This window comes from Panthera leo, chromosome B4, assembly GCF_018350215.1.
Source record: "Panthera leo isolate Ple1 chromosome B4, P.leo_Ple1_pat1.1, whole genome shotgun sequence".
Taxonomy (NCBI): Eukaryota; Metazoa; Chordata; class Mammalia; order Carnivora; family Felidae; genus Panthera; species Panthera leo.
The window spans coordinates 55,247,065-55,260,519 of NC_056685.1; the positions used below are offsets into that span (position 1 = coordinate 55,247,065).

Below are 13,455 nucleotides of genomic sequence, written 5' to 3' on the forward strand. Positions count from 1 at the left end.
AGTCACATGAAAAGGAGTAACTCCTCAATTCACCTGTCTTAGAATAACTGAACCACTATTATAAAGCTGATTACGCCAAGATGTTAGAAGATAGAACATCAGCACATATGAGGCCTGACAGGAGGACTGTTGACAGCCTGGGCAAGAGGGAAAGAAAAGAAAAGGAAAACAAAAATAAATGATGGCTGTGTCTCACATGATTATCAAAATTATTACACAGTGTAGACTCTGTCACTGGAACCACTTGTCAGGTAGAGCATTTTAGTTCTAGCTCCTAAGATGTCAGTAGGAATTATTGTTTATCAAGACAACTTCATTGTTGTATTGTTTATCAAGACAAATTCATTCAGGTAGAGCATTTGCTTTTCAACAAATATAGAGCACACCCAGATGCAGAAATAAAAACCCTGGCATTCTAACAATTCTGGAGAATTTTTTAGTCCCTTCCTCCTTTCTCTGACTTTTCTCTTCTGAGGCTACAACATGGCTGACTAGGTCAAAGGTAGCAATTTCCAAAGAAATGTCTTTAGAGGTCTTTGTACACTTGGTTCTACTCATGTAGGTGTGCCTTGGGTGAGCAGCAATACCTTCTTTCCTGCCTAAAGTAAATATTTATCACCACAAGAGGACCGAGTATTTATTGGACTTTGCTCATTCCAGTCTATGAGGGCACATTTAAAAATAAAATTCATGCAGCCAGAGATACATGCAGTGGTGAAATAATGGCAGCAAGGCACTTGACACCTTATGCTAACATTTAGTTTATTGGGGTTTTTTTTTTGAGCTTCCAAAAAACATCAAACAATTCAGTGTGTTGAAGTAAAGCACTTCTTAGGTTTTGTACTTCATCAACCAATCAATATTGGTAACTTCTAAATTAACTTTGCTCTAATAACATTTCTCTGCCTTTCTTTATTGGATGAGGCACAACAGCCTTTTATGGAATCAAGAGTAATTATAAATAACTCTTTAAAAGAAGATCAGTATCTTCTGAATATTACCAATAGGAAAATATGTTTTATCAGATATTAAGGATTCCATAGGAGAAAAAAAAGTAATTCTTGTAATTAAAGGAAAATAGAATTTGTGTTAGCTTATCCAATCTTTTAGAGGCTTAGTTTTTTAAGCCATGTGTGCCTAAGCCAACACAAACATTTTTTGAAGAAAATCTTAGTCCTTCTGCCATTAAGAGATGGGAGTATAGTGAATGAAGGCAATGTTCATAAAAAGATGATTTTTAAGTTATGAGGATTTTATAAATACTTAGAATTATCTAAAATCCTTTTACACACCTTCATCCCTTTGGCTCCACCTCTAAGACATAATTTTTTATTAGCTTTATTGTTGGGATCCATGAGATTTCTTTCTTTCTTTTCTTTCTTTCTTTCTTTCTTTCTTTCTTTCTTTCTTTCTTTCTTTCTTTCTTTCTTTTCATGAGAGAGACTTCTTAACCTCTGTTGAGTAAGTGTATGTTTTTATCTCTAGTTTCCTCTTTGCTTAGCTTCAATGAAGCTCAGAGTGGAATCTGTGGTCCATATTTTATCAATACACAGGACTCCAGAGCATGCATTTCTACCTATTTACTTCTCAGATTATTATTTAAATATTAATTTTTCTTGATATCTTTATCTTTATTTTTCAAGCTTTATTACACTATGTAACTTTAAATAAAATAATTCCCTACCATTGTGAAATGAGGTAGGAATGCAAAATAAAAAATACTAGATTATGTAAAATACTTCCCTAATTCTCATATCATTTATTTATCAGTTAGCAAAATGATGAAGATTATTAATGATAATATTGGAAGTTGATCTGGCCTAAGTGGAATCCTAAATAACACAAGGGAAGACTATATTAGAAGAACATCCTAGAGGTCTGAAAATAAATCTCAAGCTTCTTGAGCTTCTCAAGCTGTCACTGATTCCCATTCTTTCTCTCTGTTTTAATGACAAAGGTGAAAATAAAACCCAAGTAACTTGATGATGGCTGTACATGTCACAAAATAGAATTTAATCCAGTAAAATCTGTTTCTCAAAACCTCTAGTCATCCAAGATGGAAGGAGATAGTGGCAGGGCAAATTGCCTGGTGCCTGATCTTAGTGATCAACAAGAACTTGTCATGAAGTAAACTGCAGGTGGCAATTATTTACCAAGCTCTCTTCTGGATATTCACTAAGCAGTTTCATGTCTACTGTATTTTAGATTGGCCCAGTAGGAATAAAATGTACACTCAACATTTCCCAACCTCCTCCTTTCACTCATGATACTTAAAATAGGATGTTTCCCGTTCAAATTTCACATCCAAGCATTTCCATCTCTTGCCTGGAGTTTAACATAGACTCTATTCTAAAAATGCTCTTAAATAGTCTTTACTCATTCTTGAGACATACCTGTGTATGTGAACAGCAGAGTAAGCAACAATAGAGTTCACAGTGGTAGGGGCAAAATATTAACAAACGTCTATAGATCTAGAGCAAGGTTTCCCAACCTTGACACAACTGACATTTGGGGTCAGATGATTCTTTGTTGCCGGGGCAGTGGGGAGGGGGTCCTGTGCATTGTAGGATGTTTAGCAGCATCCCTGGCCTATACCAACCACATCAGGAAAACCTGTTCCCCCAGTGTGACAACCAAAGATATCTCCCCTGGGAGAAAAATCATACTTTGTTGAGAAACACTGGTCTATAATCCAATTTCTTAGATAAGCTATAGCCAATTTCTTCATAAACTGCTTATGGGGAATCTACTAGGTAAGCCGAACTGAGTAAATTGGTTTAACACTTTATTGCACAATTATATGATATTATGGTTCTGAGTCACTTCATTACCACAATGTTTTTCAAAGACCACCATTCGAATATTCAGGAGAAGCACCATGCTAGATACCTTTTTCATGTCTTTACAGTGGCATAACACACCACTTTGACCTATCCATGTACCTCTTACTAGATATTTCCAGCGCCTACTTTAAGTTGGGTGTGAAAAGAAACGGCTGATTTCTCAGCCCCTTATGAAGATTTTTTAAAAGATTATTTGGTAGTTCTTCACTGAACAGTGAACCATTACAGCTCTTTTGCATTTAAGCTTTATGAATAATGTAAGTTTTCCATAACTTCTTTTAATATAGGATGTTTTTAAATTATTTCTTTGAATGTTATTCCTTTTAACTTTGAAAATCTATCTTTACAAAATCCCAATCATACTAGTTTATACCATGATAACCCTCTGTAAGAAACTGTTTTCTAATTTTTAATTTATGACATTTAAGGTTTCTACTAATTTAATTTTTTAGAAAGCTGCACTTATTTCTGAGGGGATCCTCATATTCCTAATGTAGGAATCTATTGCTCTCATTTCTTCCCTTTGTAAGATCATCGGATGGATGATAGAGCAATAGAAACCAATTAAAAATACACATACTTGCTCCAGTGAACTTTGCCTTCCAGTGTCTGCATCTCACCAAGGATAGCAAGGAGAAGAGAAGACTTCCCACAGCCCACCTGGCCCACAATCATGGTCAACTGACCTAGAGAAATTAGATAAAGGATAACAGCAAGAGGACATGGAATTCTAGTAAAATAAAACCAAAATACATTTAGAAAAGGCTGAGGCTTCAAAATCAATAGCCCACACTTGGTCTCCAGCAATAAGTTATTCTAAATAGCTCCTCTTTCAGATACATGAGGGTTTTTTTGACAAAGGAGACAAAAATTAAAAGATATAGGTCTTGATTTACTGTTTCCAACTATGAGAATAGCTGACATTAGTGAATAGAGCAACGAAATAATTGCCTAAATAATCTCAATTAGTTTTAACTTTTTTATTCAATTCATTCAGGTGAAGAAGGCAGTTTTGACTCAACTTGATTAATTGAGATGAAAGGGATTGGGCTGGTATTAAGCCGACTTCTCCAATTTCTTACTTTGATACGCATGTAAAATAGAAAAATCTCAATCTATTGACCATCAGGCCAGATCAAAACATTTTTTCTATTCGGGTATCTAGGCATCTTAACCAAAAATTATTGGGTATTTGAGCCTAAAATAACTTGAACACTTTAGTTGTCTCAGGGATAGAAAATAATTTTCTTATATAGTCTTTATTTAAATCCTTTTTCAAACAACATGAAAAATCAACTACCCCATTATTTAAATGGACAAATCAGCAACAAGCTGTTATCAGCTTATTTGGACAGTAAATAACTTGTCCAAATGTCTACACATTTTGTAGTGAAAGGCAAGTCTTATTTCCAATCACTTCCATGATGATACAGTGGCTTATGAGCTACATGATGCAAATAAACAACTATAAATAACGTTAATAATGTTTAAACAATCTTTTTTTTGTTAAGATCAATTACCTTGGAAATCCATACTTGTCATAATTAAAAATAAAAAATAATAACAAATGTCTCTCACCTGTTGGAATTCGAATATCTATATTGGATAATGTAGCTAAACCACTGCCCCATGAAAAGTAGCCATTTGTGACCTAGAAAAGAAGAATACATAAGTTAAAATATAAAATTATGTATTTTGTTTTAGAGAATAATTCCATTAAAATACATTTTGTCTTTAAGACACTGGAAGACTTTCAATATAAGGTAGAACACACAGTGGTGAAATTCTAATTTAGAGTTAGCTAGAATTGTAACTATTGAGAGTTATATATGAAAAAAAAAAAAGAATGGAAATGAAAGGAGGGTCTTTGAAGAATTAGTGATACTATGAAAAGGCTAAAAATTACAATTTTCTCTGAAAATCTGGGATTACTAGATCATTTACTAAAAAGTAATCACCCCAAATATTTTCCAATGTAACACCAGCATTGATTATTTTCTCACTGCTAGGCAATTTCCAGAATCCTAATGATGCAAAGTATAGAGTGGAAATCATGTCAAATTATTCCAACAAAATGTCTCTGTTAGCCAAGGAGGAAGGTTTTGTAATAAGGTTTTGAAGTGTGTGGATTTAGTGCCATTTAATGAAGTTCAAGGAATGAGTAAAAGGAAGAGAGGAATAAAGCACAGAAATGAGGTAATATATCTTAGTGGGATAAACCTCAACAAGCAGCAAAGATCATTAGACCTATAGTCACCCAAAGCAATCTATTTGTATTAAGAAGTGTGAAGTGGACTTGATAGTTTTTTGTTTTTAGTTTTTATATAAAGTTTATTTATTTATTTGGAGAGAGTGTGTGCACTCCACCATCAGTGTGGAGTCCGATGCAGGGCTCGAACTCAAAAACCTCGAGATCATGACCTGAGCCGAAGTCAGACACTTAACTGACTGAGCCACCCAGGAGCTCCTGGACTTGATAGGTTTAATAGTTACAAAAATGGGAAATGAGAGGTACAACAAACCCCCTGGATTGAAGTTGCTTGAAAAGAGTAAATTGTAATTTTCCATGTAGGTTTTCTTTAGCTCATAAGATGTGTGACATTTAGTACTGTCTATCACGTAGATGTGCAAGATATTAGCCCTGGAAGGAGGGTGGCATGGAAGGGTTGAATTACTGATTGCTTTACAAATTTTGCTGAGCACCCATTCTGTGTGAGGTGCTGTGTTAGTATTTATGTAGACTACAAAAAAGGTATAATGCATCCTCCCCGCTTGCTTGGAGCTTGCAACCAGTTGAGTAAATAAACCATGGACAGAAGCAAATACAACACGACAGACACAGATGGAGGTGAGAAGACAGAGCTACTGGAGACTGAGGAGTCTCTAGTGCTGATGGGCGGCATGTAAAGGATCACCAGGAACTACTGAGGGGCAGTGGAATGGGGAGGTCATAAATGTGTGTGGCTCTGCCAACTGGTACATTGTGTCATTTCCTCCATAGAGTTCAGCAGCCTGTTCTAGGAGCATCAAAGGCACAAAGTTGGATTGCTTACAGAAAGCGCTGAAGGACTGAGACAAAAGGAAGGGGCTCAAGTTGCTGGAGGTCTCAATAAGGTTAAAAAAGCAGTGTCAGCAAAGGTGAAGCCCGAGAGAGTTGGAGGTAGGGTTGTGGTGTCAGTGACTGACTGACATAAAGGAGTTTATGATTTTGGAGGAGCAGCAGTTTCAGGTGGTGGCCAGGTGTGACCATAGGCAAGGTTGTGGAAATGGAGTGAAAGCAGAGCAAGAAATTTCTGGGCTAGGATACTAGATAGCTGGGCCCTTGGAAGTTTAAACCACATCCATGCATGGCACCAAATAAGCTAGAGAGATGAACAAGGAAACGGGCACCCAAATCTTCAGCAATGGTGTGGAGGTGCTGATGAGGTCCTTTGATAATAGATGTGATAAAGGTAGACAATGCCAAAGCTTCACAAGGATGCAGGAGAAGAAAATATATGGTCTGAAAGCAGCAGAGAAGAGCTAGAAGAATGCAGTGTCGCCTCTTGATTTGGTGCTACACAGACGTAAAAGAGAACAAGCTTCCTTCAAGAGAGATAGAGGAGGAGGGTCAACATTAATCTCTCCTGCTGCAATCTGCACTTCCACTCCCTCCTGCCTTTTACAAAATAGTCTCATGTGTCCACCAGGGTTAAAATCCTGGTTCCCCTAACTAGTTGTTTGACCTTGGAAAATCAGCTAACATATAAATCTTTGCAAAGGTTCAGGGGAGCCTGGGTGGCTCAGTTGGTTAAGCGTGCAACTCTTGATTTGGGCTCAGGTCGTGATCTCACAGTTTGTGGGACTGAGCCCCGCATTGGGCTCTGCGCTGACAGCAAAAGCCTGCTTGGCTCTCTCCCTCCCTCTCTTTGCCCTTCCCCTGCTCACAGGTTCATGCTTTCTTTCTCTCTCTAAAAATAAATTAAAAAAATAAATAAATCTTCGCAAAGGTTCATAAAAGGTTAAGTACAAAAATGATCATCTTAGCATGGTTTGTGATAGAAGGAAGATGGAGGCAAATCCAGTGTCCATCACTAGGGGATAAGGAAAATGCAGTGATTCATACTATAGAACACAGTAGTGCTGTGAGAAGTAGCAAACCATCATAAAAACATTTCAGGACACCAAAAGCACATGGATGCTTATCACATATTTTACAAGGATATGAGTATATTTAGGCATAAACATTGAGCACATTACAACTGGTACCATAATGGCAGGGGAACGGTACAGAATAGGAGTGAGGATCAGGCACAAGGGGAAAATGTATTAAAAGTAAAGGAAGGGAAAAAAAAGGAAGGAACGAGATAGATATGAGTTACCTATTACATGACCCATCTATATAAAATACCCAGAACAGACAAATTCATAGAGACAGAAAGCAGATTGGCCATTGATAGTGGCAAGAGAGCAGGGTAAATGGGGAGTAACTGCTTAACATGTATGGGGTTTTCATTTGGGGTGATGAAAATGTTTTGCAATGGAAGAGAGGTGGTGGTTACACAAGATTGTGAATGCTCTAAATGCCACTGAATTGTTCACTTTAAAGTAGTTAATTTTATGTTATGTGAATTTTATCTCAATTAAAACAATTTTTAAGAATTTAAAGGCAGGGTCTTACACAGACCATTGTTCATTTCCTCCTGCTGAAAATAAGTAAAAATAAGTAAAAATGCTGAATAAAATGTAGTGTATAAAAAAGCTCATTAAAGCAAGGAGTAAGGAAATACCAAGTCAAAGTATAAATAAAAGGACAAATTCAGAGCTGTAAGCCCTGAAACATGTAAGACGTTTTCCCACAAAAGGGATAAGAAAAGCTATTTTAGAAGAGAAAGAGTAACATGTAAGAACACATCCTAAAAGATGCCAATGTTTATTAGAAAGTTGTAGTGATCATAGCAGTGGAATTTGGGACAAAGAAACAAATGAAAGAAAAATAAATAAAGGTCAGCAATCAATCCAGACATATAAGATCCCTGATGTGTGTATAAGACTACACTGACTGTTGGTGGGGACAGTGACCAATATGTGGGATGAGGGCAGCCAGGTATCATATACAAATTAAATCAGACCTTTCTTACTACTAAATGTAGTAAAATTACCACCACTGAATTTACTACTGCTAAATTTACAACCCAAATTACTTGTTACTGATTTCCCTACACATCACATCCCTACTTTTTACCAAACACAAAAATGTATCCTAGGTTGATTAAAGAACTAAAAGTGAAAGGTGTAGCTTCAAAGATTTTAGGAGCTACTATAAATCATCTCTATGACCTCTGGAAGGAAAACTTGTCTTGAATGAGACAAAAAACAAAGCATAAGCCATAAAGGAAAACACTGAAATGCTACACAGTAATGAGAATGAATGAAGTACGACTTCACAGGACAATCTGGATGAATTATACATACATCATGAGCAAAAGAAACAAAACACACACAAATACACACACATAGTTAAACTTAAAACAACTACAGTGTGTTTTTAAGGAAGTGTGCATAGCAAGAGTAATCAAGGAAATGATGACTATAGAAGTCAGCATGGTGACTGTTTCTTGGAGATGTGAGAGAGAACAACAAATGTGTGTGTTGGGAGGCCCTTCTGAGGAAAATGGCGATGTTCTTTTCCTGGTGTAGGTTCCATAGGTGTTCTCTTTTTTACTTAATGGTGTATATATATACATATATATACATGTATATACACACACACACACACACACATATATATTTTATGTACTTTTCTGAAGGCATGCTTTATTTTTATGTAATAAAAAATGATTCAAAGCAAATGAGTTATTACCAACTTGAGAATTTCCACCAGGAATAAAAACTGAAAGGCTTGCTGGTGGGCCTGAAACTGTAGTATCCATTGCTAAGCAGTTTTTCTGGGTATTTTTGTGGTTTTTTGGCAGAGTTGTTTTTTTTGTTTGTTTGTTTTTGGGGTTTTTTTTGGGGTTTTTTTTGTGCGTGAAAGGTCAACTTTAGAAAAAAATAATAGCCTCTATTTTTTTTTACATTCGAAATAAAAACATTTAGCAAGGCACATGGAAAAGATGTATTTTTAGATTCTTACTATATTGAACAGAAAATGTTAATAGAAAAAAACTGACCCTGTTCCTTTAGTCATGCATGCATTAGTTGCTATCTGGGCATAACTGGAAGTAGAAGCACAGAGGACCCTTCCTAGTCTCTCATTCCATACTTTGTCATGGCCTAGTACTTCACACCCCATCACACATTCTAATTGTCTAGGGAACTACTAGAACTATTTTTTTAAATAGTGCCTGGGAGATATATATATACATATATATGTATATACATATATATGTATATATATATGTATACACACACACACACACACACACACACACACACACACACACAGCTTTCTAAGAGATTCTAATGTATAGCCAGGGTTAAGAATCACTAAAGCTCTTTAAGATTCCCATGTGACATATTTTAACCTCGAAACAACCATACTAAAATGGCATCTCTACTTCAAGATGGTAAAACCATAGCTCAGGGAGGCAAAGTAATTTGCCCAAAAGGCACACATCAAATCGAAGGCAGAGGTTGGGCTAGGTAGCATTAGCTTATTCCATCCAGTAACACATTTGCTCCAATTGCTAAGTGCCTATTGTGGGACAAGCATTGTGTCAGGCAATACAGAGAGAGATATTTAAATGTAGCCTTTGGCTCTGTTATACTCCCCAGTGAGGCTCCCCCACTCTCTGACTGGCCTGGGCAGCACAGGGAGTTGGATAGCCCCGCAGTCAACGCAGCTAGTTTTCTAAAAGGGCTAATTTCCAGAACTCTGGCTGCACTAATGTCCCAAAGCCCTTGACTGCTCAGGCATCTGTTCCTGAACAGCACTGAGCCCTCCTTGGACCTTATCCCCACTATCAATCCTCAGCCGCTGATTCCCTGGTGGCCTGTTCTACCTAAGCACACTTGCTTGGGAGAGTACAAAAGGCTGTTTGAAATTAGATAAAAGACACTTACTGGGAAACTGGGTGAATGCATGCAACACTGGTCTAAGCCTCTCCTAGTTGAAGGAAATTACTATCTATTTCCTTAAAAATTGGATTTATAATATTGGTGTTCTCTATAAATCAATTTATTAGGTAGAGGAACATAAGAGTATGAAAGGAAATAACGTTGGATGCTAGCTTCTAACACAGATTCAGAAGAAAGGCTCACCCTCCAGTTATTAAAACATACTGCTGGAGCAAGAAATGTGGTTTTGAGGTGACGAAGAACTGAGAAGTGAACTCATCAGAACACTTTGAAAATGTTATGAGGATTAGTGATCACTGTAAAGAGACTTTAAGGGCACAATTTAGGACACTTATACAGAACTTCACCATAAAATAGTACCATAAATGTTTCTATTAGTGCAAGAATCCAGGAAATAAAATAACCTTTATTGCAATGTCCTCTGTCTCTACAGGACGTAGGCGCCTTGTTGATTGCTCATAGCTGTCCAGGTGATATCTCCCAGGCTGCTTCCTGTTTATAGTTTTCGGCTGCTTCATTCCAAGTGGGAAAAAACACAAATTGAAGTTTTATGCAAAAAAAAGAGGTTTTACTAAACATTAAGGCATATTGCTACTTCTCCACTTGAATTCCAAGAAAAAGAAATAAAGAAAGTGAGCATGATATTTTAATTATTTCAATAGCTTCTCCAAATAAAAAAGCAAATAATAACAAAAAGTGTTAAGCTATAATTTTAAACCTAATTCACAAGCCTTTTAAGAAAAATTAAAAATACAAAAATGTGATACTTGCAACAGATGGAATTTAAAGTGTGGAACCCCAAACTAGGTTTTGGATACTCTTTCTCCAGCTCTCCGGGTAAATATGCCTGGGCAGTAAAAAAACTGCATGCATGTCAAAGCCAAACAGACTAACTCAGGTTAAACTAGAATCTACGTGTAAGACCATTTGGCTTGTACATGCTCCAACAGTACGTTTTTGGTCACCCTCTGAATCAAGAGGATTTTGAATCTCCTACACTCATGTAACTCAGATCACCCAGGGATCCACTACAGAGTGAGAAAAAGCATAACAATCTAGGATTTTTTTTGGTCCAAACATGCATGGATATTGTTTCATAAGTATATAAACATTATATAATGCTGATGTAAGCATAACAAAATGATCCAGTCTTTCCCAAATGTTATAGCATTGTTCTTTGTCAAAGGACTAAAGCATTTCATTATACAGAGGATGCCAGCCGAGGTTGGACAGTCTTCACATACTTAAAATGAACTTGAATTAGGTCATAGAAGTTTGTTATTCTCTTAACTTGACTTCAATTCTGTCTATATTGAGACACATGGCTAAAGAGAAGGTAGAAAATTCAGTTCTGTAAACTTCTAATTTAGAAAAATTTATAAGCTCAAAGTTTGATCTAGTGAACAAGTATTTCAAAAAAAATTATCCGTCTTACTTAACTACCTTATAGATTTTATGAAGGCTAAATAATAATACACTTTAAAACTGTTAAAATTACTGGGGTGCCTGGGTGGCTCAGTCACTTGAGTGTCCGACTTCAGCTCAGGTCATGATCTCATGGTTCGTGAGTTTGAGCCCTGCATTGGGCTCTGTGCTGACAGCTCAGATCCTGGAGCGTACTTCCAATTCTGTGTCTCCCTCTCTCTCAGTCCCTCTCCCCCTCATACTCTGTCTCTTTTTCTCAAAAATAAATAAATGTTAAAAAATTTTTTAAACTGTTAAATTACCTATAAGAGCAAAGTATTCTAGAACTGTGAAACTTTTTTTTTTTTTTTTTTTGGCCTGGAATTGCAGGTTTAGTTTTTTGAAAAATCCACTGAATTCTACTATGGGAATTAAAAATGTCCTTAAATAATCAGTAATTTAATCCAAACAAGATACTGCTCTTCCAATTTCCATCAATTGTTATATCAACAGAACATCAAATTATCAAGTAGTACATTGCTAGGCTACATGCAAATAAATACACAGATTAAAAAGGTACTGAGCAGAGCGAGCAGTGATTCTGTCCCACAGAAAATACTGAATGCATTTAACTTAAAAAAATAGGGATTATTCCTGAAATTTTATTTTAGTTTTGTTTTTCTTTTCACAATCTCACAGATGACCCTGGAAGTATGTCACATGAGATACATAAAGTCACTATCCTTTAAGCTAAGTGTATCTTCCTCACGAGACAGGTCTATGCCTTTCCATAAATCCACTGTCTTCTAGAGTCTTTAATTCTATAGTAGTATTGCCCCAGAGGTCCAAAAGGAATGACGTCATGTTCTTCACAAAACCAAGGAGAGGGTGGGAGGAGGAGATGTGTTGACAGAGATTTGAGTCGGAGTTCCACAGATGTAATTTGAAGAGACTTTGGCTCTAGAATGTCACTAATTCTCCATGGAGATTCTACAGCCAAAACCACTTAACTCTAAGCTTTTACAGAATACATAGCATCTTAAGCTCTCAAGAAGAAGTTTCCATTAGTGTTATTTTCAAACACACAGCTTTTTTCACTCCATTTAAAAAAGTTTGTCGTTTGTGGTTTGGCCCATCAGCAGTGATGAATGACCCTGAAAGACATCAGAAGTCCAGTCTGGTTTCAATAACCCTGAAGATATTGAATGCACTTGAAGGGGATTCTTTTTTCCTTCCAGCAACCTTTACTCAGTTCAATTTTTCTTCTATCCCTCATCTCATGCAAAAAGGTTCTTCAGATTTCCCTAACTCCACAAACATGACCTACCACATCCCCATTCCTGGGGTCATCGACTCTGCTCATCCTCACATCTCTGAGAGATGATCTAATAAGTTCTGTGGTTATCTCCTACCATCTCAAAGGATGACAACGCCGGTTCTAATCAAATACTTGACTTTCCTGCTGCCTCAAAGGAAACCTTTTTCCTACACTTTTTCCTCCACTCTATAATGTGTTCTTGTTTTTGTGTCCATGGCCACACAATAGCAAACAAGCATTTTGAAGCACTGTTACTCCAGTGTATACAGGCATGGGTGGTAGTTCCTTCTCAGACAAAATCACACTCGCTCAATAAAATAACTTAATGGAGTAAAGAATAACTCCAGAAAAGCAGAAGAAAACAGCAAGTCTAAATATAGTTGAGTGCTCATCTCAACTATTTTTAGTAGTTTTAAACATGATTTAAAGAAAAATTTAATATAGCTTGACTTCCTGGTAAGAGGACTTTCCAAGCCTCAGTTAATTCCAGTCAAGAGATGGCATGTGCAATTTTGTTTGCTTATACAAGTAGTAAATATATTCATATTTTGTCTCATAGTAACATGAATAACTAATATTAATTATAACATGACTCTCTCTAGAATATAACATCTTTCTATATTTTATTGTTATGAAATATATACATATAATTACAAAGAATTTCTTCAGAATTATTCCGACATAACTTTCAAGAAAGTGGTTTGATCAAGTCTCATTGATTTAAATATTAATTAATGGCTAATGATTCTAAAGTTTACATCTCCAAAGCTGACTTGTCTTTTTAGATGTCAATCAGTATCTCAAAATTACCATGTGCAAATATGCCTTTCG

General features: G+C 36.3%; 1 protein-coding gene across 5 annotated transcripts in view; it reads right to left on the reverse strand.

The window, feature by feature from the left end:
- ABCC9 (ATP binding cassette subfamily C member 9) overlaps positions 1–13,455 on the reverse strand; it is a 129,913-nt gene that overhangs the window by 66,177 nt on the left and 50,281 nt on the right. For 4 of the 5 annotated variants that reach the window (XM_042946008.1, XM_042946010.1, XM_042946007.1 and 1 more), the window contains 3 exons: positions 10,307–10,414; positions 4,422–4,494; positions 3,424–3,529 (listed from right to left, as the gene is read on the reverse strand). In XM_042946008.1, coding sequence (XP_042801942.1) covers positions 3,424–3,529; positions 4,422–4,494; positions 10,307–10,414 — 287 coding nt within the window. The remainder of the gene's footprint in view (positions 1–3,423; positions 3,530–4,421; positions 4,495–10,306; positions 10,415–13,455) is intronic. The other variant, XM_042946009.1, reaches the window with a different exon arrangement.